Consider the following 26964-nt stretch of genomic DNA (forward strand, 5'->3'; position numbering starts at 1 on the left):
TTTGGAGTTTCGTTTCACATTATGTCCAATTTGCTTTTTTTCCTTTTTTGTTGTGTTCCAATACACACAAAGGGAATAAACCTGTGTATAGCAAAACATGTGTTCCTGCAATACTTTTCTGTGAGAAATACTTGATTTTCTGGAAAAATGTCTGGGGTGCCAACAATTTCGAGCATGACTGTAAGTGGTAAATAGTTATTTTTGACAATTCATTTTTCACAAAATTCTTTCTAGTACAGACCACCCAACATAAACAGCTTTTTCTAGAACCTATTTACAGATCCATTTACATCTAATCACAGAAAACTGGCTGCAAGAACATGAGGAAAAGGACACGTATGTCATGACACACATGATGCAACTTATGTACTTGCAGAAGTTGCAATGTCATTATATAATTCTGACTTTTGTGTGATGTCACATCCATATCATTTTGACATTATTGGGGTTTGCTGTAGACCCCTATGCATCCAACCTTTCTTAGGGATAAATGACAAGCACCCATTGGTGTTCCAGGAACAGATGAAACCGGAGTTCCCCAAGGCTCCCCCAAAATTACTGGAAGCATTCCTGCAGTCATGTGAGATTGTGCTAAAAAAAAACCTTGTAATGCTGCTGAGGTTTGAACTGCATGGCCATGATTAAGCTTGTAGGTGTGGTTTTGAAGGCAGTGCTAGGATAATTAGCAAGTAGAAAGAAGGAATACAATGCTCTCCATTGTGTTGCAGTGTTTTTTCTCTCGTGGCAATGGACAAGATGAGGAAGGGGATTAGCAGACAATGTGCTTTTGTCTCAGATAATCTGCTCAACAGTTCACATGATTCACACCCAGAACCCATTGCCCAGGGTGCATAAAACTTCTTTGGGGCATCATCCAGCCCTTCTCCCCAACTCCAAATCCCACTTCTTCTCTCACTCAATCCACAGAGCACTTTGTCAAGCATTGGGCCTAGAATCTTTTATTTCATTTTGTGCATCGGTAATATCCAGCAGCAAAATAGGGCAGGCAATACAGTGTAAGCTACAAAGGCGGACAGGGGGGGCTTGGTGGGCGAAGCTCCCTTGTGGCACTGTGAGAGCACTGAGACAGAAAGGCAGAGAGGCCAAAAGGGCTATGGCTTCTCTCAGTCTCCCTTGTCATAGCCTGAGATCCAGGATGCAGGCGGGGTTATTCTCTGTTGGATAAAGAAAAAGAAAAAAGAATGTATGACTCCAGAACCAAAAGCAATTGGGTTCCATGGACAACCATGGAATAACAATGTGAGACAAAGTATGGAGACATGTGTACGTGTGTGTGTGTGTGTGTGTGTGTGTGTAAAAAATAGCACGCCCAGTTACTAATCAGTTCAACGCTTATCCTATATAAGTAGTCCTCAGTTAATGACTGCCCAGTCTAGTGATTGTTCAAACTTACGATGGCACTGAAAAAGTAATTTTGCCATTGGTCCTCAAACTTGTGGCTGTCATAACATCCCAGCAAATCAATATTTATGAGCTTCACAGCCAAATTCCAACAAGCAAAGTCAATGGAGAAACCAGAAGTAAGCTGCAAGTTGCAGTCACATGACGTTGTGCTTAATGATCACAGATCATTTAACAACCACAGGAGAACTCCCATGAAATACCCGTCCCAATTGCAGTTGTTACTTGAGGACTACTTGTTGAGCACTGGAGACCAGATGCCACTTAGTATAAATCCAGAGTTCTCCCCCCCCCCAAAAAAAAGCAATCATCATTTTGGAGATCTAGAAATATTGTTTCTTTGTCTCACCCCAAATGCATACACATTCAGTCTTCATCAATAAAAAAAAGTCTGCAGGTTGAACACTGAGAAAGAGGAGGCTGGGACTGACCACCTGTTCTTATAGACTCTGACATTGTCTTCTTAAAAACGTTCTTATCCAAAAAGGTTCCCATGCACTTCCTATGGATTTCCTTCAAATTAATGATATTTTAGGATACTATAGATTTTCATGGCCTTAAGGCCTCAAGATCTATCAGGACTCCAATTCTCAACTGGCCATTGATAGCAGGTATTTAAATAAATCTTTATTAAAGGACTGTAAGGACAAAAACAACTATGGGAGATTTCAATCTTCTTGCTTCCACTTGTCCCTCACAGAAAATGTGTCTGGCCTTTGATTACTCATTAGAGATAAAGGTAAGATAAAACATTAGATTGAAGAATGTTTTGTGGAGCAACTGCTGGCACTCCCCCCAGGGGGAGGGCCTTCTCTGTGGGTGCTCCGGCTCTATGGAACCAACTGCCGGTTGAGCTCCGGATGGCACCGGATCTTCGCTCCTTCCGGCACAGTCTGAAGACCCATTTATTTGAACTAGCTGGTCTGGCCTGATGGGGGACGTTAGGGTTTTTTAATGGGTTTCTTATATTGTATTGTTTTTTATCTGGGCATTTGTTTAATTCCCTTTTAATTTTTGTATTTGCTATTTATATATGCCCTGTTCACCGCCCTGAGTCCTTCGGGAGAAGGGCGGTATAAAAATAAAATAAAACAAACTTCTTTTCAGTTACCGGTATATTTCCAAATATTTTTACTAACTATCGCAACATGGTTCTCTCAAGAAAATAAGCCACTGAAATCTTCTCTTGCAGTCTGAAGTGGTACGGCCCACTTTATATAAGGCCAGCCATAATGGAAAATATACTAGATCAATAATCTTAAATGAACATGGTCATCTTCCATATAGCTGAACTCAAGAGACTATCCAACTCTGACTGCATCTCCCCAGCTCCACACTTACACTTTATTGTTTTTATAATCACGCAGGGCATCCCTGGACACTGTATCCATAAATAAGTCATCATCCAAAGTAATACTTCCTGGCACAGTCAAAGAGAAGGGCTCCGAATCAAAGATCTGGACAGTCACTTGAGTGTCAGGAGTTTGGGATGTGTCTTCTGGACTGGAAGATTTCACCTTTAAAGAGGAGGACCAAGCATTAGCAGTGTCTGAACCTATCAAAAAGATAGTTGTTTCTAATGGGACAAAAAAGCTTTGTCTTCCATCAACTACCCACACCAGCCTATGAACCCAAAACAGAACAAGTAGAGAGAGATATAAATCCAATTCCTCTCTTTTTGTTTAAACAGAATTCCTGAGCTTCTTTGGTAAGTCAGCAGTTCTTAAAACTATTGAAACAATCTTGCAATCCAAGCTGTCCCTCTCTACACTAATGAAATAACATATTCAAGCAGGTAGAATCTGCCCATTCACTACAACTTGGCCGAGGGTGTATACTGAGAATACTCCCAAGAGCTAGAAGGACGAATGCTTAGGAGCAAGCTCTCTCAGCAGAAGTTTCCCATTCTGGAATAACCTGTTCCCCATCTTCGACATTAGGATGGCCTCTTCCTCCTCCCTGCTGCCATTTTGCTGTTGAACTCTCTTCTGGCAAACCTTCAGGGTAGAAGAAGCTATCATCTAATGGGAGGCAACTCCTCAGAAGGGGAAAGAGTTGGGGTGATGTATGGATTTCTGATACTAACTTACTGATGTTTTTACAATGCTGCCTAGAACTGGCAAATAAGCATCATATCAATGCATGTAATAGCTAATAAACAAACATACTTAAACATGCAGGTTGAAGACTTAGTGGCTACATTCACACGTTAACGTTAGTTAAAATGTTGGTAGCTTAGTTTGTGTGCACCCAGCTATTTGCCTTCTTTGTAACTTAATGGACTTCACAAAATCAGTGAAGCGGCCAAGTCAGTGATCAAATTAAGCAAGTGAGACAAATGCAGTCAATAACCTACCATGATAACCTTCAGAAGCTTGTCATTCCGAGTGCGATTGGCTAGCTGAGATACCCAACCAAACTGTTGGTTGAGTTGATCCAGGATGGCTGTTGTATTGAGCATTTCTTCCTGGAAAGCCTTGAGGATTTCATCATATCTCCGGGTAAATCGTTCAGCCAATCGCAGAGCATCTTCAAAGCGTTCTTTAATTTTGCTCTGATCTGGATCAGTCTGAGAGCAATCTGTATAGATTTGAAGAAGAAGAACAAAAGGAGATCCAAGTAAGTGATGACTTCCTCATGTGACTATAGGGGGTTTCAAAAATAGTACAGAAGTGGGTTTGGCACTGCCTTCTTCCAGGATGTTTTGAAGATCTCAGTTCTGGGATCTTCAGGTGATCTACCATTTAAGGGCAAAGAAGGCCTGATCTGGCTTAGCTTAAATTTGCTCAAGCCTGGTTGGTTATGAGCTTCCCCTGCTGTGACACTTGGAAACACTTTATGAAGTCACCATAACTCTTTTCAACGAAAGCTAGAAATCTATTTCATTCAATCATTCATTTGATCAATTTCTAGAACCGCCCATCTCAATGATTCTGATACTTTGTATATATGTTAAAAATGGCATCATCACAACACAAAAGTTCTAGTCACATTCTTAACTAAATCAGTTACAGCAGCTGTATTCACTCAGCCTCTTAAATTATGTTCATTTTAAGTCTGGTTAGTTTTTATGACATTTAGCACATTATATGAATCCACCTCCATTAGCTCAGTTTATAATTAATGTAGGGTATGAATTAATTCAGTAATTAGAATAAGGGTGTTATATAAACACAGCCAAAAAGTCATGTTGGCAAAAGGAAACAAGTTATAAGCAATCCGCTTCTAAAAAAACTTTTCTTTCAGTAACCCAGAGACGGGTGGGTAGATATCTGCAATGTTTTTTGCAACCCAGTTAGTGGTGGGATTCAGCTGGTTCGCACCACTTCAGCAGAACTGGTAGCTAATTTTTTGTTGCCCAGGCCCAGAATGGACTTCCGGAAGTGGCATCCACACAGAGAACTGGTTGTTCACATATTTGAATCCCACCACTCAACCCAACCAAAATCATATCACCGAACTTTAACCTTCAAATACTGGAGATGCTATTTCCTACCAATTATGAATGAAAAATAAAAGATATATAAGTCATAAGATGTAGCTACCATCTAGGTAAGCCAAAAGGGCATTGAAAACTACCAAAAATGTTCACAAAAAAATCCCAGCCTATTTTGTTTTATATAGATAGTCCTTGTCTTACAACTGTAATTGGGACCAAAATTTCCACTGCTGAACAAGACAGTTATGCCTAATTTTATTGCCTTTTTGCCCTGATTAAAAATATCACTACAGTTGGTAAGTGAATCGTACAGTTGCTTCCCCCATTGGTTTTGCTTGTCAGAAGTTGGCTGGGAAGGTCTTAAATGGTGATCAGATGACCCCAGGATGCTGCAACCGCAGTCAACACAGGTAGCCTTGACTTATAACGACAGCTGAGCCCAAAATTTCTGCTAAGTAAGACATTTGTTAAGTGAACGTTGCCCCATTTTACAACCTTTATTGCCACAGTTCTTAAGTGAATCACTGCTCTTGTTACATTAGTAACACGATCGATAAGTGAATTTGGCTTCCCCATTGACTTTGCTTGTCAGAAGGTCTCAAAAGGTGATCACATGACTCCAGGACACTGCAACTGTCATAAATATGAGTCAGTTGCCAAGTGTCTGAATTTTGATCACATGACCATGGGGATGCTGCAATGGTCATGTGAAAAACAGTCATAAGTCATTTTTTTCAGTGCTGTTGTAACTTAGGTCATTGTTGTAAGTCAAGAACTACCTGTACATACTGGTTTCCAAGCACCCAAGTTTTGTGACTATGGGGATGCTACAAAAGTTATAAGTGTGAGGATCAGTCATAAGTCACTTTTTTCAGTGTTCAGTGTTACATCAAACAACCACTAAACAAATGGGCATGTTGCCTTTAATAAATGATCTCATCAAACCACAGTTGTCAGCTGCAAAAAGCTTCTGTCTTCCCTTTTACCCTCTTCCACTTACCTACAGCCAGGATTGCCTGGCATTTGTCACATTTTTCCTTCATTTTCAGGCAGCCAGCAGAATTGCGACGGATCTCACGACACACCATCCGGTTGTCATTGTGACCTGGGGTTGCTAACAGAAAGAATGATAGCGGACATCACAACAGACCCCAGTTTTGCCAGCTGCATTAAATCACAAGCCAGCATTGTTAATAAAGCCAAGAATTATTTGAGACCAGAAATCTGGAAGCTGCATCACACCATTCACCTTCAAAAATATACCCTTTGGATACAATTTGGAGTTGACAGCACAAAGACAATCAAAACTGTTCTTGACAGCCTGAGCAGCAAAGCATAGCGGCAACATTAGAGGCACCTTACTTTTCATATTAGAAATTAGAGGGGGCAAATAGGACAAAGAAAAGCAGAGCCCCTTACTAATCACTACCATCAAATTGCCAAATGAGTTTGTCCTATGACAACTGAGCCTACATCTGCTGGTGAACAGTGGCTTACTATGAATATGAACCAAGCAAGTATTTCTCTAATCCTTGGGAATATGCTAGGTACCAAAAACTAGATCTCCCCTTTTTATGCCCAGTAAAGCTTGTTTTCCTTTGTATAACTAGAGTGAGTAGGCAGGCAAATATAGATGTTTAAAAGAGCTCCGGTGGCCAGGCTCTCTCTGCAGCCCAGGATCTCACCTTACCTGTTGGGATTTGATCAAAAGAAAACCCAGGGATTCCTCCTAGACCTGGGTGGTCCCACTCCATGGTTTTCTGAGCTCCATCAAAGAAATGCTGGCTCATCTCATAGAATGGTTGGAAAATCTGGTAGAAACTTTGATGTGGGTGGTAATTGCTGAAGAACTGAGAGAAAGGGCGCACATTCCTGGCAACACGGGAATGGGTAAATGGGATGCGGATGCTGTGGAAGCCATCCCGGAAACCATCGAATGGCCACCGGAAGAAGGGGGAGAATTGCCCATAGGCCTGAGTGCTCTCTTGGAAGAGGTCATCCACACCATCTTCCACTAGACCGTAGCGCTCCTCAAGATCATCCAACCTCCGGCCCTGTTCTTCATCTACATCCATCAAGGAGTCGATGCGCTCCCCATTTACCCAGATGGAGAATGGAGAAGAGTGGTTCAGGAACTCTTCCAGCTGAAGGAAAAAGTATGAAAGCTTAAGATCACTCCAGTTGGAAGCTTGCTGGCTATTGTAATTAGAAAATAAACAGTTCACTCTCTAGAAAAGGAGTATGGTAAATATTCATGAGCTAACCAAGAAAGGCATTACCAGAACTGTATGTAAAGCTTCCATATGTCATAAACCCATGCCTTAAGCCCAGAGACACCCATGATTTCACTCTATACATTCATTTCCGGAATCAATTTAAGTTTACTTTTAAATTCTAGATCAGCATTCCTTAAGTTGGTGCCCAGATGTACTGGACAAGTTCTATTATCCCCAAGCAGTACAATTAGTGGGAGTTATGATATAGACCCCCTTCATGGATTACTGCCTTGTTGTGGCGAAGGGGCTTGCGTAATTCAATGAAGCTATGAGCTATGCCGTGCAGGGCCACCCAAGACGGACAGGTCATAGCAGAGAGTTCTGACAAAACGTGATCCACTGGAGAAGGAAATGGCAACCCACTCCAGTATCTTTGCCATGAAAACCCTATGGACAGTACCAAAAGGCAAAACGATATGACGCTGGAAGATGAGCCCCTCAGGTCGGAAGGCGTCCAATATGCTACTGGGGAAGAGCAGAGGGCTAGTACTAGTAGCGCCAGAAAGAATGAAGCGACTGGGCCAAAGCCGAAAGGACGCTCAGCTGCGGATGTGTCTGGTGGTGAAAGGAAAGTCCGATGCTGTAAAGATTTTTTCTCCATAGGAACCTGGAATGTAAGATCCATGAATCAAGGAAAACTGGACGTGGTCAAACAAGAGATGACAAGACTGAACATTGACATCTTAGGTATCAGCGAACTAAAATGGACAGGAATGGGTGAATTTAATTCAGATGACCATCAGGTATACTACTGTGGGCAAGAATCCTTCAGAAGAAATGGAGTAGCCTTCATAGTCAATAAAAGAGTAGGAAAAGCAATACTGGGATACAATCCTCAAAATGACAGAATGATCTCAGTTCGAATCCAAGGCAAACCATTCAATATCACAGTAGTCCAGGTCTATGCCCCAACCACCAGTGCTGAAGAGGATGAAATTGATCGGTTCTATGAAGCCCTACAGCACCTTATAGAACTAACACCAAAAAATGATGTCCTTATCATCATGGGGGATTGGAATGCTAAAGTAGGAAGCCAAAAGATAACCGGAATAACAGGCAAGTTTGGCCTTGGAGTACAAAATGAAGCAGGGCACAGGCTGATAGAATTTTGTCAAGAGAATACGATGGTCATAGCAAACACTCTTTTCCAACAACCCAAGAGACGGCTCTACACATGGACATCACCAGACGGTCAACACAGAAATCAGATTGACTATATGCTCTGCAGCCAAAGATGGAGAAGCTCTATACAGTCAGTAAAAACAAGACCAGGAGCTGACTGTGGCTCAGACCATGAGCTTCTCCTTGCAAAGTTTAGGCTTAAACTGAAGAAAGTAGGGAAAAGCACTAGGCCACTCAGGTATGAATTTAATCATATCCCTGTTGAATATACAGTAGAGGTGACAAATAGATTTAAGGAATTACATCTGATAGACAGAGTGCCTGAAGAACTATGGACAGAGGTTCGCGACATTGTACAACAGGTAGCAACCAAAACCATCCCAAAGAAAAAGAAATGCAAGAAAGCAAAATGGCTGTCTGAGGAAGCTTTGCAAATAGCTGAGGAAAGGAGGGAAGCGAAAGGCAAGGGAGAAAAAGAAAGATACACCCAATTGAATGCAGAATTCCAGAGAATAGCTAGAAGAGATAAGAATGCCTTCTTAAATGAACAGTGCAAAGAAATAGAAGAAAACAATAGAATAGGGAGGACCAGAGATCTTTTCAAGAAAATTGGAGAAATGAAGGGAACGTTTAATGCAAAAATGGGCACGATAAAGGACCAAAATGGCAGGGACCTAACAGAGGCAGAAGAGATTAAGAAGAGGTGGCAAAATTACACAGAAGAACTATACAAGAATGAGCTTAACGTCCCTGATAATCACAATGAGGTGGTCACTGACCTCGAGCCAGACATCCTAGAATGTGAAGTGAAGTGGGCCTTAGAAAAGCTGAGCAACAACAAAGCTAGTGGAAGTGACAATATTCCAGCTGAGCTATTCAAAATCTTAAAAGACAATGCAGTAAAAGTGCTACACTCAATTTGCCAGCAAATTTGGAAAACTCAACAATGGCCACAGGATTGGAAAAGATCAGTTTACATTCCAATTCCAAAGAAAGGCAGTGCCAAAGAATGTTCAAACTATCGCACCATTGCACTCATTTCTCATGCTAGTAAAGTCATGCTTAAAATCCTACAAGCTAGACTTCAGCAGTATGTGGATCGAGAACTACCAGAAGTGCAGGCAGGATTTCGAAGAGGCAGAGGAACTAGAGATCAAATTGCCAACATACGCTGGATCATGGAGAAAGCTAGGGAGTTCCAGAAAAACATCTACTTCTGCTTCATTGACTATGCTAAAGCCTTTGATTGTGTGGATCATAACAAACTGTGGCAAGTTCTTAAAGAGATGGGAGTACCAGACCATCTTATTTGTCTCTTGAGAAACCTATATGCGGGTCAAGAAGCAACAGTGAGAACTGGACACGGAACCACTGATTGGTTCAAAATTGGGAAAGGAGTCCGGCAAGGCTGTATACTGTCGCCCTGCCTATTTAACTTATATGCAGAGCACATCATGAGAAAGGCAGGGCTAGATGAATCAAAAGTTGGAATTAAGATTGCCGGAAGAAATATCAACAACCTAAGATACGCAGATGATACCACTCTAATGGCAGAAAGTGAAGAAGAACTAAAGAGCCTCTTGTTGCAGGTGAAGAAGGAGAGTGCAAAACTTGGGTTGAAACTTAACATTAAGAAAACCAAGATCATGGCATCTGGCCCTCTCAATTCCTGGCAAATAGATGGGGAAGAAATGGAGGTAGTGACAGATTTTATTTTCCTGGGTTCCAAGATCACTGCAGATGGGGACTGTAGCCAAGAAATTAAAAGACGCTTGCTCCTGGGGAGGAAAGCCATGGCAAATCTAGACAGCACACTAAAAAGCAGAGACATCACCCTGTCAACAAAAGTGCGTATAGTCAAGGCTATGGTCTTCCCAGTTGCAATGTATGGCAGTGAAAGTTGGACCATAAGAAAGGCTGAGCGCCAAAGAATTGAGGCCTTTGAACTGTGGTGCTGGAGAAGACTCCTGCGAGTCCCTTGGACCGCAAGGCGATCAAACCGGGCAGTCCTAGAGGAGATCAATCCTGACTGCTCTTTAGAAGGCCAGATCCTGAAGCTAAAACTCAAGTACTTTGGCCACCTAATGAGAAGGAAGGACTCACTGGAGAAGAGCCTAATGCTGGGAAAGATCGAGGGCAATAGAAGAAGGGGACGACAGAGAATGAGGTGGCTGGATGGAGTCACTGAAGCAGTAGGCGTGAGCTTAAATGGACTCCAGAAGATGGTAGAGGACAGGAAGGCCTGGAGGAATGTTGTCCATAGGGTCGCGATGGGTCGGACACGACTTCGCAGCTAACAACAACAACATGATATAGACCTCAAACAGGATCAGGTTGGAAAAAGCTTAACTCAAATGCTTTAAGAGATCTTTCTTCCTTCCTGTTTCACCCCTGTGCATTCAGTTCAGCACCTGATGATCTGATCTGTAACCCACTTCCAACACAGGAGAATGAAGAATAAAGGTTTCTAGCTACTTCAGAATGTGATTAGGTTCACTTAGGAGAATTTGGAGAGGCAAGAAGATGAGCCTACACTATTATTTGAGAGGGAAACCATTTCTTTTATCTAGAGCAGGGGTGTCAAACTGCTGATCCATAGGGCACGTGTCACGCCAAAACGGCACCCACCCCATTGCCGGCAATGGGGAAAAAGTTGCGACACATCACGACACGTCACGTGATGTTGTGAGTTTGACACCCGTGATCTAGAGGGTTTTTCTTTCTTATACAGCTGGCTGTACAATCGTTAATATGTTTGAGGAGGTGGTTCCAAAGTTTGGATGTTCTATCATTTAAGGCAGGTATTTCATTAAAACTCCTGAATTCCAACTTCTCAAACAGACTTAATATTTGCCTAATTTGGAGTGTGTGCTCTTGAAGGTGGATCCTTCAATCATGAGAAGGTGCACACCTTTCAATGAGGCTCATCCAGATTTTAATTTTGTATCCCATAATACTCAGCCATAAGGCTCAGCCCAGATAATAGTTCACCTGATGCCCCAAACTGCAGTTATCCAGAAGTCCAAGGCTAAGCAAGCAACATCACATGGCTCACTCACCTGCCTGCCAACCAGGCCAGCACCACTATGGCATGTCCGAGTATAGAACTTCATGCAGGTCTGCTTCAGGCATGGCTTGCATTCTTCCCAGAGGGCAAGCATAGTGTCATTGCACACTTCCTGTTCATTCAGTTGTTTCTCCATATCCTTCGCAAGGAGGAGAGCCTCCTGCAGAGGAAACAGGGTTATTAGGACTTTCCTGAAGGGCCAACAATAAAACAAGAGGAACTAGAGTTGCAATGGAAGGCAGTGAAAAAGGAAGAAAGACCAAGACTTTAAGAGCAGATGGAAGGAACAGGTAACTTTCCTTCAATTTAACCGCTTAGGTGCAAGACTCAAAGGGTTAGGAAAAAAATCCTAATTCCTTGGAGCATTTGCACCCTGCTTTTGGAAACACACTACATAAGAGAAGAGCCAGTAGGCAGCAGAGGGGGATCTTGCATCTACAGGAGAGTATGATGGTGAAAGTAGCAACTGGATGAGCAGCAGACCAATGAGCACAGAGCCAGGCAAAGGATTGGGGAACAACTGCAGCAAATTGATGAGATAATAATAATAAAGTTGGAAGGGACCTTGGAGGTCATCTAGTCCAACCCCCTGCTCAGATCCCAGGAGAAACAGCTGGAAGAGGTTGTCTTGTCACAAGCGAACCAGCACCAGTAAAGAAAACCATGGAACAAGGTAGCCCTGACATCCATATACAGCCTGGGTTCACCAATGTGCTTAACAAGGTTGTTTTAAGATTTTATCCATTATTTTAAGGTAACGTGCTACACTTGGTTACCTTTTTAATGATTAGCATACCATGTGAACCTGGCACATTTTGTTAGTTGATATTTCAATGTAATATACAAACCCAGGAAATGGGTTAATTCAAGTTAAATGTGTCACGATAAGGATAGAACAGCCAATGTATGTTTCATAAAATTATTATTTTTTTAAAAAAAACCTTCCTGCTGTTATTTATACTTAATGCACAAATAAAGAGTAAGAAACTACTTGGTGCACATCCTATTAGAGGGTGGGGATAGCTGCATAGCTTCCCTCCCACCATTTTTCCTTATAAACATGATGCCGTAAGATGGTTATCGAGTTTTTCCCAGGTTGGTGCCTGCCAGATAATGCCAGCAACCACACCTCCAGCTCAAATTGCAATTCTCCTGTGAACAGGAGAAGGCTGAACTAGTCATTTCACAGCAATAGTTCTACTACTCCACACTGAAAATGTATCCAAAGCTTGTGAGAGTTGTAAGCTAGTAAGGTCATGGAGTAGAACTTGAGAATCTAGGTTAGGCTGGGGAGAGAACTCCTTTGCCCCCTTTTGAATGGCAAAGAAATTTCAGACCAGCTGGAGGAAACAGTCACATCTCAGAAAGCCCTGATACCAACAGACCTCCTTCTTCTTCTTTGTGTCTTCCAAGCTACTCAAGATCTCCTGGTGGTCACTGCTCGTCTGTTCCATCAGTAGCTTCATTTGCCGGACTCCATTGATGGCGTTTTCCAGCTCTCCATCAATGTACCGGCTTCCTTTTTCAGACATTTCTGTGAGAGGAAAAGAAAAAAAATTGCCACATCAGCATCATTCTGATATGCTGTTTCACAGTGCACAATGTTAATAGACAGAAGGAACTTTTCACACCCTGTAAAATAAAATAGAAAGCATTTTACAGAAAGCAAGGATATACCAAGGAAAGTGGTTACTTTACAGCACTTAGTTCCTGAGTGACTGGTCTTTCAAACTTACCTGTAAGATTTAAAGTATGTTATCCAACAATTTACATATGCAACCTGTATGTGATATTCTTATGTTACATTGATATGACAATTAGCAGAATCCATATTAAAATGTAATATACACAAGCCAGAGCCATCCATATCTATAAAGAGGCAGTGATAAGCAATGTTTGATTTGCAAAAACTCAAAATAGGAGAGATCCATATTGATTACTTTTAGCACCATATATCTCTATAATATGTTTACTTCCCTCATCATTGTAGAGATAAAAAAGGTAAAGGTTCCCCCACACATGCGTGCTAGTCGTTTCCGACTCTAGGGGCCGGTGCTCATCTCCGTTTCAAAGCCAAAGAGCCAGCGCTTGTCCGAGGTCATCTCCGTGGTCATGTGGCTGGCATGACTAGACGCCAAAGGCGCACGGAACGCTGTTACCTTCCCACCGTAGTGGTCCCTATTTGTCTACTTGCATTTTTATGTGCTTTAGAACTGCTAGGTTGGCAGAAGCTGGGACGAGTAACAGGCGCTCACTCTGTTATGCGGCACTCGGGATTCGACCCGCCAAACTGCCGACCATCTGATCGACAAGCTCAGCGTCCTAACCCACTGAGCCGCCGCATCCCTACAATTGTAGAGATACATGGTGCTAAAAATAATTGATATGGATCTCTCCTATTTTGAGTTTTTGCAAATCAAACATTGCTTTGGGGAACTATATTAAAAGCCCATTCCAGAAACATCATAGCTGGAGTTAGCCTTCCCCAAAGTGGTGCCCTTCAGATCTATTGGCATGGCAAGTCCCAGAATCAGCAGCAAGTATGATCAAGAGCTATTGTTCTTCTTTGCCTCACTCCCTTCAGCTCTGCATTGATCAGACAAACACTTGTTACAGTTCCTTTCTATTGGTCAGGCTGCACTTGGAATACTGGGTCTAGTTCCAGGCAACTCATTTTAGGAGGGGCTCTGACAAACTGGAGTGCAGCCAAAGGACAACAACAATCAAATTAATAAGTCTGGGAAGATTAAATTTGTGAGGTATGGTTGGAGGTGCTGGATATATTTAAGCAAAACTGTATGAGATATGATAGGTGTCCGTAAAGTATAGTTTCTGCAGCACTGTTTTTCAACCTGGGTCATTTTAACATAACCTTTGCACAATTTTAAGATGTACTTGAACTTCCAGAATTCCCCAGCCAGCTATCTCAAAGTTGCCAAGGTTGAGAAACAATGATCTGTAGTATCTTTTATCATGTAGAAGACAGGGAAGAATTTTTCAGATTTGTTCCAGAAGACGTGGCAAGAACAATGAATTGAAAATATGGAAGCAAACTTTGCATGCACATCAGGAAAAAAGAATCCTAATGGTATCATCCTGAAATGACAACTTCAGGATGTGGTGGATCTCTTTCACTGGTTATTTGAGCAGAACATGAGCTGAGCAGAAGACTTCCCACCACCACAACGGTGCTTAGGAAATAAATCATGCTGCATTATTATTATTAAAGAATGTATTACTTCTATTTTTTTAATTGCCCAACAATAAGAAATAAAAGACAAGTGAACAGCCGTCTGCCATCCAAGAACACCGAATGAAACCCAGATCTCCCATACATAGTCCTGGCAGAAAATGCAGCATGAAAAATGAGAAAAAGGAGAACATTTCAAATTAAGAAATGGAAGAGGTTTTTGAGGGATCCTTCAGAGTTGGACAAGAGGAGCAGGACCAGGTTACAAGTGGCATCAGACAGCTTTCTGGTAGAAGCATTAAGCAGTTTCCCAACTAAATGTAGCAGAAGGAGAAAGTAGAAACATGGAAAAAAATAGAAAGGCATAACATGTATTTCCAGTTGCTCATCTGGAAAATGATTAGACTATGTTGATGCATGTTTCTTCTTCCCTTTTTTCTCATTCTTACAGGATACGAGTTACAATGAAAGCATTATTTCTGTGCCTATTTTCTTGAACCCCACTTCAAGGAATACAGAGTCGCTATATCAGTGAGATGATGGAAAAGAAATTTAATAAATAAGAAACAAGAATAACTTTCCACAAACACCAGCATTATTTCAATTATTTTAAACCAATCAGCTTATAAAGAGAGAGGCCCACAAATGCCAAATAATTAAGCAGGGATTTGTTTATGGATTTTCCAAAAGGTTGATAATCCACATCAGCCTTCCTCAACCTGGTACTGTCAGACTACAACTTCTATCATCCCAGCAAAGGCCATGGAAGATGGACTGTTACATAAGAAGTACATGATATTTTTTTAAAAAAAGTTCTAGACTTTTATTTCCCACAAGATAGCAGTATTTAAACACTGAACTCAATTAGGGACTGCCACAAAGAAGGGGGAGTCAAGCTATTCTCCAAAGCACCTGAAGGCAAGAAAAGAAGCAACGGATGGAAATTAATGAAGGAGAGAAGCAACCTAGAACTAAGGAGAAACTTCCTGACAGAACAATTAACCAGTGGAACAACCTGCCTCCAGAAGTTGTAAATGCTCCAACACTGGAGGTTTTTAAGAAGAGACTGGACAGCCATTTGTCTGAAATGGTATAAGGTTTCCTGCCTGAGCAGGGGGTTGGACTAGAAGACCTCCAAGGTCCCTTCCAACTCTGTTATTCTGTTATTCTCTCCTAGGTCACAGGTATAGTCCTTGACTTATGACCACAATTGAGCCTAAAATTTCTGTTGCTAAGTGAGACGTTTGTTGTGAATTTTACCCCATTTTTTTACTTTTCTTGCCACAGTTGTTAAGTGAATCATTGCAGTTGTTAAGTTAGTAATACAGTTGAATCTGGCTTCCCCACTGATTTTATTTGTCTAAAGGTCACAAAAGGTGATCACATGACCCCAGGACACTGCAACCATCATAAATATGAGTCAGTTGCCAACCATCTGAATGCTGATCACATGACCATGGGAATGCTGCAAAGGTTGTGTGAAAAATTGTCATAAGTCACTTTTTCAGTGCCGTTGTAACTTTGAATGGTCACTAAGTGAACTGCATAAGTCGAGGACCTGTATATTTAAAGATGTAGAAAAATTAGTGTTTTATCCAAAATTCATCAAACCCACCCACCCTTTATATTTTGTTTAGCACCTCCCATTCAAAGTGCTGGGATTTTTAACATTTTTGTCTAGAGTAAACATTGGCATGATCTGCAGTAAGGAAGTGGATGTGAACCAGAAGCATGCAAGCCAGTTTTTCTCCCCTACACACACACACACACACACACACACACACACACACACACACAGCCCCATTTTTGCATGGAGCAGAAGTGAGAAAATCTGTTCCTCCAGGATACACAACTCAGGGCAGGATTATGACTGTTGTTCCTGTTTTGGCATTGCAAGGTTGTCCAAAGTGAATCCCACGGCAAATCATCTTCAAATTGTTTTAAGGGACTGGGCAGGGGCGTGGGGGGAGAGTGCTGATATGAAGTGCCCACAGAAGGGAATATCAGAACATTTAACAGAGTAAGTCAGAGACAGAATAGGCCTTTCTACTCAACTTTATGTCTTGTCCCCATTACGCATATCTCCCTTCAGAGTTGCAAGACGTTGGCAGCACATAAATTTAATAATTAGTATTATTCAACTGTACCCACTACATAGCTCCCAATTTCAGAGAACGTGGCCTTAGATATAGACATAAAATTGCTACTACCTTGGCTGCAGCCATAGCCAGCATTGCTTTTTTCTTATAATTCAACATAATGCATATTACTTTAAAAACAAAACCATTCAAGTTTATTAAGTCAAAGCCACTTCTGCTTCTTCCATCTGCTTCTCCTAACAATCCTTGGATCTTTCCAAAAGGTATTATATAAGCATTTCCTTGCCTCCCTTTGGGGAAATAGATTTGACTGCAAGCTCTTGCATAATTTGGCAACACATTCAAAACAAATGACAAGGCAGCTTTAATTTTGTCCAAACTAGCCACAAACTGCTGTGAGTCACGCTTCTGGGAAGTGACTTCATGACCCAAATGGCTGGTTCTGAAATAGTGTCTTTATAAGCACTGCCAGCAATTCTTCTCTTTCTGCCAGTGTAGGCCTCCTCTGGTTCACAAGACAACATTTTGGCATCTTTTGCAGATGCAGAAATCATGCAGAGTGAACAAAAACCTGGTCCAGCACATCCACTAATTCACCCCCACCCGGGTTTCTCAAAAAAGCCCATAACTGGCTGCAGTTCAAATCCACAAATTCTTTGCCAACCAAGGGAAAAAAAGCCATCATTTCTAATTAACAGGCATGTACTCACTCTGAAGCTCATTAGGAGGAACAAGGCAATGGCCCCCTTGCGAAGAAACCAAGATTCCCAACAATGAGAGCAACAGAGTGGGAATCATCTTCTCAATAGAAGGAAATACAGGTTCCTGCAAAAAGAAAAACAAAGGAAATTAAACAGGAGCGCCATATTAGTCTACTAAATAATTGAGACCAGACAATATATCTCATTGATTTTTCTTTCAATAGTAGGAACTTGAAATTGAAATCCTGTATTTCTTCTGGGGAAATTAAAATTAAAAGCTATATAGCATACATAATATATATAGGATGTTTTATTTGCAATGCTGAGACTTTGGAGCTCCTTGCCAACACAGCTTCTTGTTAATCATAATCAGAGAAGTGCTAGCAACTTCTCATTCCAATGATTGGCTAGAACAGCTTGCAGAACCTTAGATCTTCCCAAAGTTTCAACCCTATTAGCCACACTGGATGAAACTAACAAGAACTCAGCAACATATTTTGGACCCCAAAATCCATACCCCTTCTGGAGAAGTGTTTTAAATTAAAGAGAATCTGCTGGTTTCAGTTTGCAACTCTGCCAGAAGGCCTGTTTGAATGTCATTTTGTAATTCAACTTGCTCTTTGAAAATGATGTCCAATGTATTGAATAGGATTAGTAGTTTTTTTAATCAAGTTTTATTTTTTGATTTGAATTCTTAGCAAATAATGGAGCAGGAATCAATAAATGCATGGTGTATTGACTAAGACAATGTTGTTTTTTTACTACTTCATGGGTAAGAATGAAGGCCAGAACAGAAAGACTTGCTCCATACCCAATACTTCTGTAATTCTTTAGTTTCCAGCATCAAAGCCAATTTAATATATTTCTGTTCCCCAGGCTTCTGGCTGACAAGGCAGTCCCTAAAATGAACTGACTACAAGCTCAGGCAAGCCAACAGGCAATACAGTGACCCTTTTGGATCAGGATAAACCTGTCTTCAGAGTAACAGATCAATGTCAGCATAGACATAATCCAGTAAAATGAAGGTTTCAGGCTGTGGATTGTAATCCCCTGGGAGATTCACAAATAAATTTGAGACTTTGACATTTATTCTGTCTGCCTGGCAGTGGGTAGCCTTTCCTGCTTGACCAGCCTGTGCACAGGATCCAAACACTATGCTCCCTTCTAACAGTCTTTGTCCTCTATGCAATGACTGCAAATTTCTCCCAAGAACCACCCAACTGGCCCAGCCTGGATTAAGGCATTCTTGGAAAGTGTCACATTCCATCTCTTCCAAAGTGCTTCTTGAAGGTCCAGCATGTTGGGTCCCAGCACAGAATCTATGTTTTGTTCCAGGTAGTCCAAATACTGCAATTCTTCTGTTCTTTGAAGAAGACACCTCACAGTGGGAAACTGGTGCTCTTGGACAGCCTGTTACAAACACTGTAGGAGCCAGGGTGATGTCCCCTAGCGAGAAATCCAGAAGTAGTTCGCTTTGGAAGAGGGGAAAACAAAGTGATGCACCTCCATCTGATGAGCATTGCCTGCTTTACCTAAAATGATTATAATCACAATTTCTTGGTTTAACTATATCCTGAAACCTGATGAAATTATGCAGTATTCATAATTCCATGCTATGGCATGAAGATGCTGCTGAGAAGTGTTTTGGGGAAGCAGAATACAGAATTCATTTGAGCTCTTCTCTGCAACCACCTGGAGACTATAATCCAATGTGGTTTCTCATCCCATGACTGACTTCACAGCCTGCTTAGCCAAGGTATTAAATTAATGCATTTTCTGGGCTTACACTATATGCTGAATCATTACCTAGCCACACGGTTTGAGTTCACCCAATACGTTATGCCATGCAGGGGGAAAAAACAAAGTTAAATTTAACCAAACTTTGAAGTGATGTGCAGTCACTCTTGTACATCTCTACCTTGGTCAAAAGGGGTATAGGGCACAGCCAGTTTTTAATGTATATAGGGGGGGAGATTATTGTTAATGACCATCTCTAATGGTCTGCATCTTCTTGCATTTTCCACAGCTACCATTAAATCTCATGGGATACATAATAAGAAAATTCCTCCCACAGAAACTTTTCAGATTTGGAAGTATAGGCAAACGGGAGAGGCTGCAGATTGATGGAAAAATATGAAAGAGAAAAACAACTGCACCCAGAGAGGAGCATTCTCTGCCACCCTGAACAAGAGGCAGCTCAAAGACACCACTGAGAAAAAAAAATCAAGAGATTTTTTCAAGTACCAGTAGAAGAAATTATCTGTAGCTCAAGGCTGAACTGTCGAGTTCTTGGAACTTTCAGACCTTGTTGGTTTGGTCGCAGATGTTTGTTACCCAACCAGGCAAAACATCTGCAAACAGCCAAGATCAGAGAGCACTAAGGCAGAAAAACAAAAAACACATTTGCAGATGAAGAAAAATAATCCTGAGAAATTGTTAAGCAGACTGCTGTATGACATTGCCTAAGTCTAAGACAAGGAGAGAGCCTGCGAAAAGCCAATCAACTACCAACTTGCCAAGATTCACAAAGACACAGAGAGAACAATGCACACTTTGACTCATCCCAATGCTTGTTCTCCCAGATGGACACATGACACACACAGCAAAGGATAAGAAATCTGGCCAGCCTTCCCAACTTTAATAGCCGGCTAGATTCCCCAGACAAGAGGAGCAAATTGTCCCAATATCTGCTTTCCAGATAATTCCTCTATTGTGCCCAGCTAAAGAAAAGTTGCATAAGAGCTACCACTTGTATTCAAAGCTAGCTAGAGGACAGACAGCTCTCATAGAGAACTGCAAAGGGTGGGCCGTGGTGGTGGGAGGTCACCAAAGCTGGCTCTGTGGCCTCAATTTTTCATGGAGAAGCGAAGGAAGAGGAGGCCCAGTAAAGCACCCACCATTTTTATGTCTCCAAGCAAGGCAGGCAAACAATCCTCAGCAGAACAGAAATAACAGAGAGGGTTTTTTTCCCCCTCCTCAGATCCCTTTCTTTAAAAACCTACAAGCTCATTAATGTTAATTGGACACATCTGGTAACAACTCACCCAATATTAGTGATAGCTTGCATGGGTTGAAGAGAGGGAGGAGACTGCCTTGTTTTGGGAGACATAGCATGTTCTGCTATTATATAAAATTAAATAAAATAATTAGTAGTGGTAAAGGCTTTCCATTAATTTCTGAGTATCAGAACCAAAATATGGAATGCAGTGAGTATGAAGTACAGGTAGTCCTCAAGTTACGACCGCAAGTGAGCTCCAAATTTCTGTTGCTAAGCAAGACAGCCATTAGGTAAATTTTGCTCCATTTTATAACCTTTCTTGCCACAGTTAAGTGAATCACTTCAGCTGCTAAATTAGTAACGTGGTTATTAAGTTAATATGGCTTCCCCATTGACTTTGCTTGTCAGAAGGTCACAGAAGGTGATCATATGATGAGATACTGCAACTGTCATAGTTGCAAACATCCAGGTTTGGATCATGTGAGCACAGGGATGCAGGAAGGGTTGTAAGTGAAAAAACAGTCATGAATCACTGTTTTCAGTGCCTTGTAACTTTAAATGGTCCCTAAATGAACGGTTCTAAGTCAAGAACTACCTCTCCTCTTTGTTTTGATCTTCACTGGGGTTATTTTGATAATTAAACTAGGTTTGTTACACAGAAATTAACTGTAGGCCTGGTTTTTAGATAACATCCTTTTTTTAAAATCATCCATGCAGGTTCAAACTAGTAGCACCCTAACAAACCACAACCACATGCACCTTCCCCACAAAGCAGGTGATGCCTCTTCTGCAGTTCAAATAAATGCCCTTTTTAAAAAGAATTTAGGAATGCCATTATTCCTAACATCTGCTTTTATTTTGCATCTACATCTCTTCTTTCTCCCTCATAACTTTGAAGACTTATTTCTGAGTTGATATTGTACTGACATAGTTGTACGTTAGAAAATATAAATCTTTACCCTGCCCTCCCCACTCCCATGACAGAGAATTGGTGAGGGAGAGTTTGACCTTGCTAGTATTCAACTCCCTTTAAAATGATAGGTTACAAGAACTTTTTAAAAAAAGTAAAACAGCTATTTTTAAAAGGGTGCAATGGGTTGCTTATCAACAGGGACTTCATAAAAGCTATGGAGTCTATTCCAACAGAAGAATAAATTTTTCTGGCCAAATTTCCTACAGCACTTGCGCCCTTCAAAGCTGCTACTTAAGGGGGAAAGAGTGTGCTTTAATCCTTTCAATAAATTAATTCCTGTTGTAAAAGATCTGGCCAAGTCCTTGGCTACACAGAGCTTAGTGGCGTGGGAAACGAGCAGCAGCAAACAGGACCTTGATCGCGCTGCCAAGGGGAACAGCCACCACTCAGTGAAAGACACCACAGTGGCTTTGTCCGCAGAAGGAGCCTGAGATATGTGGTTAAAGGCTCTCAAGTAGCAGGGTCAAGGCATCTGTTATGCATACAGAAGGTCCCAAGTTCAGTCACTGAATTTAATCTAAAAGGATCAGTTAAGATTTCTCTGCCTGACATTCTAGAGCGCTGTGAACCGTCAGCATAGACAATGCTGGTTGACGTGAACCAAGGGACTGACCTAGTTGGTTGGTTAGCTTTGCAGACAAGTTTCTCACCGCACAAAACATCCAGCAATATTTGAGAGAAGGCACAAGAGATGGTAGTCATTTCTAAGAATTTTGCATCAGGTGAACCTGTTCCCATGATTCTAGTACTCATTTGCACAAAGGGTCTGGATGGCATTTAGAGAGATTTGGGGGTTGACTGCAGATATTAAATTATATTAATTTAATATTAAGATATTAAAAACACACACACAGTGGAGAATTAATGGAAATTAACCGGTTGTATTAAGAGGGCTGCTGTTGCACCACTTGGATTTCAAGGTAAAGCCCTGCTTCAAAATATGTGTAGGGCAACTCCTTAAAATAGTTGCTATTTTCCTGGCTTCAAAGATGCTCCGGGCTGGAGTGGATAAAAGAGAATAATTTAAAGCAGGAGTCTTCAAACTTGGCCGTTTTATGACTTGTGGCCTTCAACTCCCAGAATTCCTCAGCCAGTGTGCCTGGCTGAGGAATTCTGGGAGTTGAAGTCCACAAGTCATAAAAGGGCCAAGTTTGAAGACCCCTGATTTAAAGAGATGCATACATGGGGGTGGGTACATACATACTTAGGTAGTACTGAGATACTTTGTAAACAAGGAAAGGAGGAGGAAAACTGGTTGTTGCCTAATTTAAATATCACTCCTGATTAGGTGAAAAAGAATTTTTTTCTTTCAGGTCCTGCAAAGGATACAGGGGCAAGATCATTGTCTGACTGTCTGCCCTACAGCTGGCTTTGACCCTGGGAATCTTTATCAGCAGAACAACAACATAGAAAGATAAATACTAATTGTATGAGTAAAGCCAGAACCACTGCACATCAAAAATGGGATGCCTAATAGGGAAGTTATAAGAACAGATGTTTTTTAGCCCTTTCAGAAAAATAACCTCCTGCCATCCTTTTCACTTCCTTTTCTTTCCTGATTACTTAAGCCAGGGGTCTTCAAACTTGGCCGTTTTATGACTTGTGGACTTCAACTCCCAGAATTCCTCAGCCAGGCACACTGGCTGAGGAATTCTGGGAGTTGAAGGCCACAAGTCATAAAACGGCCAAGTTTGAAGACCCCTGACTTAAGCCATCATCTGACTAAACAGAAGCTAAAGGCACAGCGAAAAGATTGTGGAAACCAATAAAGCTGGAAATTGGCCTTCAGCCTAGACAAGAAAACAAACATGCAGGAAAATACTGGCACAAGATAAGTTTCTCTGGAGATAAGGTGCCAGACAGAGGAGATTGAAATGGGCCCATGGGTGTGAAAAGCATCAATAATTCCTGCCTTGAGAAATGGTCACATCCTCCCCCTTTACAGACACTGTATTCTGCAATGCCCATCTTGGCCAAATCATACACTGAGCCAGTTTTTAATGTGGCTTGCTTGGCTTAGCATATGAATACAGCCATTGTGAATTGTAAAGCATGGCTTATGTGTTAGTATTATGTGAATAAAATTGAAAACAAACAATCCAGCCACATTCACACTCATGATGAAAATTACATTTTTTACATCAAGACACAAATTTATGCAAGAGTGTCATTGATGTTATCCTCCCCATGGATGTCCATGTACCTGACCCCGCTATTTCTCCACTCATCAGGATTTTGACTGGAGAGATCCAAACTAGGTTTTAGTTCTGGATCTCTGTTTTTTTATTTTTAAACAAGACATATGTGGCCCTCCTCTATAATTTTTTTTTAAAAAAATCAATTCAACCTTGAAAAACTACCCTTTAATCTGAAAGCCCTCTTAGACAAGCTGTCAAGCTACAGTTGGTTCAGGATGAAACAAAATGCTTTCTGCATATACTCAGAGGTATTCTTTAAATTTTGCAGAGCTGATTCTTGACTCAGGTTAAGACCTATTTTCTCTACATCACAAATCTCTGTTCCTATGTAACTTCTGCTGCTGTGCCAGCTGGCGTGGCAAGAAAAGTATGACACCAGTATTCCTACAAGCTGTTTTCTTTTTAGTAAAAACATAATTGGGTGCCAAATCCTAGACCTGAGTGGTAACCAGGCATTATAGAAATCTGTCAATGCCCAATAAAACTGAGGGCAACAAGCAAGCATGCAAGCAGATTTTTACATATAACATGCTTATAACATGTCAGTATTCTGAACATTTGTGACTGAAAAGTAAACAAAATCTAGTCTCATGAATAGAAAGACAACCGTGAATGTTACAGTTTCTGCAAACATAAAATAATTAGCAAACTCAAAATTGAGACCATTTGCTCAGATCCAAAGGCAGCCTCTTTCCAGGTGTATATTTGTATGAGTCAGTAAATACAGCAATCATCTCACATTCTGTCATGTTCCCGGGATAATGTTCAACATTATTTGCCTCTTGTTTTTTTAAAATATTCTAGCACACTTATCTGATTTCATCCTATTTCAGAACAAAAACAAAGGTAATTATTATAGAACAGGCAGTTCCAGCCCCATCATTTACATTTAAGGAACAACTTGCCCCAGGAGCTAAAAATCTGGAAGACTTTTTCCAGTGTCTGAGGGATAAACTTCAAAAGCTGCTCATGAATAACTGGGGCAGAAAGGGGGGAGGGGGGAACAGCCTGCAAAGCTTATGAGCCTGCCAAATCCAGCAAATCAGGTGATGTTGGGGATCTGCCAGGTTTTCAAAACTCTATGCTTTCCAGTCCCCAAGTGGCAGAAAAAATAGATCCTTTAAGATCCTGGGAAATGGTTTCTGGTTACAATTAATTCCCAATTAATGTAGCATTAATTCCCAATATTTTCAGGTCTAATATTTTTTTTAAAAAAAACTAGCATGCACTGCTATAAGCAAAAAGAGGGTTGGGGTATGGGTGGGAGAAATCTCCTGTCTATTGACTTGGATGCTGCTTCAGTAGAAAAACTGACCAAGATAGAACATGCGGAAAAAGAAAATGACAATAGTTCAGGAACAGCTCAGCAGAGCAAAAAGCAAATGGACAGTGATTAACTCTTTGACTTTGGCTGGGACTGAGCATGACCATGCAAATTTTATCACAGCTCCATTTCCCCAGCATCCAATGTTAGACTTCAAGTTCGAGGTAGAAGGATGTTGTTTTGTACTCATGTAAGCACCACACTCACAAGAAGCAATAAATCAATACAGTAGCAGAAGGACTACAAAACCACCATTAAGGCTTACATTTACAGCGAGTGGGGCACAGCATCAGACCTCTCCTTCTCTAAGCTAAACTGTTTGCAGTCTCCAGGAGCATTACCCCTCAGTTTTAAAATGCACACATTGGACATTTCCTTTCCTCATCCAGGCCAATAGCTTTGCTTGCTCTTAATACCACACTTCGCATCTTTCTTGTGCAATACGATACACCCATTGTTTAAAGCAACATGAATTGAAAGGCGCCAAGACCCAAGGCAGAGCTGGGCTTTCACTATTAGGCAATATTTCCCATCCCATCGTCTGTTGTATGCTGATTAGAGTCCCATTGGTTGAGTGGGTGGCCAGATATATATTTGAAATAAAGGAAATAAAAAGTGTGCCCCACTCATTGAGGCTAAGCATCAAATGCCCTACAACTTACCAAGAAACACCCCCCTCACATGCACTGAACTAAATTTCAATAGGAATGAAGTTACAGCCACTGCTGCCAAGCCTGAATTTCCACCCTGTCCTACAGCTAAGTGGCATCACCTTGCCTTTCAAACCTCCGATATCTAACGGAAGCGGGGGGGGGATTTACTTTCCCAAACTGGATCCTCTCGCCCATCTTGGCATTTAGCAATTTCAACTAGGCGGTGGGCAGTTTCCCTAAACGATGGGACGGGAAGTCCTACCGCTCCTGCAGCCGGTGCGATGGTACCTACTCAGCTTGGCCAAGCTCCCCACCCACGACCCCGGCGTTCAGATGACGTCCAGCTCCCCACCTTGACTCTGCCGCAGTTCGCCCCGGACAGGCTATGGCGCGCTGGCCGCCGAGGTCTTATATAGGCCACCGGCCCCTCCCACCGGTCCTGAGCTCATCCCCGGCGGACATCATCCCACTCCCACCTCCGCGTCCCCTCCCCGCCACCATACCGGGAAACCCGTCGCGAAGGCGAGAGGCGGAGCGGGAACGAAGCAGCCCGCGGGTCTGCGCTGCAGAAAAGCCGCAATTGCTTTCGGCGCACGGTGTCTTTTGCTGCCAATTGCTTAGCCCCGGGCCTGGCAATTCCCCGCTTGGCAAAGCAGGTCAAGCTGCCTGCTGCAGGTCTTTCCTTGCTTTTAACGAACGCACGTGGCAGGTGATCCGCTGAGGCACCTGGATCAGAATCTTGAAGCAGAACTGATCGACTATGCAGCCGTGGATAATAAACACGGGCGACTACCAAGCACTGCAGTCGTGCGGCTCAGGCCTTTCCCCAACCAGAGCCTGGTTTCCCAGGCATGTAAGAAAAAGGGGGCTTGCCTGTGGTTGGTGGTTTTGCAGAGGGAAAGCAGTGGCTAGGACAGGGGTAGGCAACCTCGGCTCTTTTATGACTCGTGGACTTCAACTCCCAGAATTCCTGAGCCGGCTCAGGAATTCTGGGAGTTGAAGTCCACGAGTCATAAAAGAGCCGAGGTTGCCTACCTCTGCCCTAGGAGGACAAAGCATCTACCCTGCTTACCAGTTCTGCCTTGGACACCCCCAGACACTTATTTACAAAAGCCAGCAGATGAAATCTTGAGAAGGGTTTGCTTGCTAGTAAGTCATTTCACCTTTGGCTCTTTAAAAATGAAACTCTTGGATGGCATCAAAGTGTGCTGATGTGGTGCAAAAGCTGCATGGAATCCTGTCCGTATGGGTGGGCACGCAGGATTAACTCAGTCCCAAAAAAATACCCCAACTTTTGCAGAATCAACAAAACCCACTATGTTACTTGTTGATTCAGCACTAAAAATTGCTACAGAAGGAACCTGGAAGTTGAGTCATGGTAACTGGATTTTTCTTTTTTGGTTTGAAGCGCTTTGCTGCTTATCCAAGTAGCTTCTTCAGTCTGAGAAGGAAATGACATCTATCCATTATGATTGCCAGAATGACACCAAGATTGGCATGCA

The 26964-nt window shown here is 41.9% G+C and overlaps 1 protein-coding gene across 5 annotated transcripts; it reads right to left on the reverse strand.

The window, feature by feature from the left end:
- Positions 1 to 225: 225 nt before the first annotated feature.
- On the reverse strand, positions 226 to 25839 carry CLU (clusterin). 5 transcript variants are annotated; one of them, XM_081313412.1, is made up of 9 exons: positions 25631 to 25672; positions 17326 to 17440; positions 12712 to 12860; positions 11319 to 11486; positions 6552 to 7005; positions 5862 to 5975; positions 3779 to 4002; positions 2764 to 2939; positions 226 to 1175 (listed from the first exon to the last, which is right to left on the reverse strand). In XM_081313412.1, exons 1-9 carry the CDS (start codon positions 25655 to 25657, stop codon positions 1169 to 1171), a joined length of 1434 nt encoding a protein of 477 aa, XP_081169538.1. In that variant the 5' UTR covers positions 25658 to 25672; the 3' UTR covers positions 226 to 1168. The 5 variants fall into 5 exon arrangements, with proteins under 5 accessions (XP_081169538.1, XP_081169540.1, XP_081169541.1 ...); XM_081313414.1 differs by lacking the exon at positions 25631 to 25672 and adding an exon at positions 25725 to 25839 and having other exon boundaries at positions 227 to 1175; XM_081313415.1 differs by lacking the exon at positions 25631 to 25672 and adding an exon at positions 25755 to 25837 and having other exon boundaries at positions 227 to 1175.
- Between the last annotated feature and the right edge of the window lie 1125 nt (positions 25840 to 26964).

The sequence above is a fragment of the Vipera berus genome (assembly GCF_964194415.1).
Source record: "Vipera berus genome assembly, chromosome: 1".
In the NCBI taxonomy this organism is placed as follows: Eukaryota; Metazoa; Chordata; class Lepidosauria; order Squamata; family Viperidae; genus Vipera; species Vipera berus.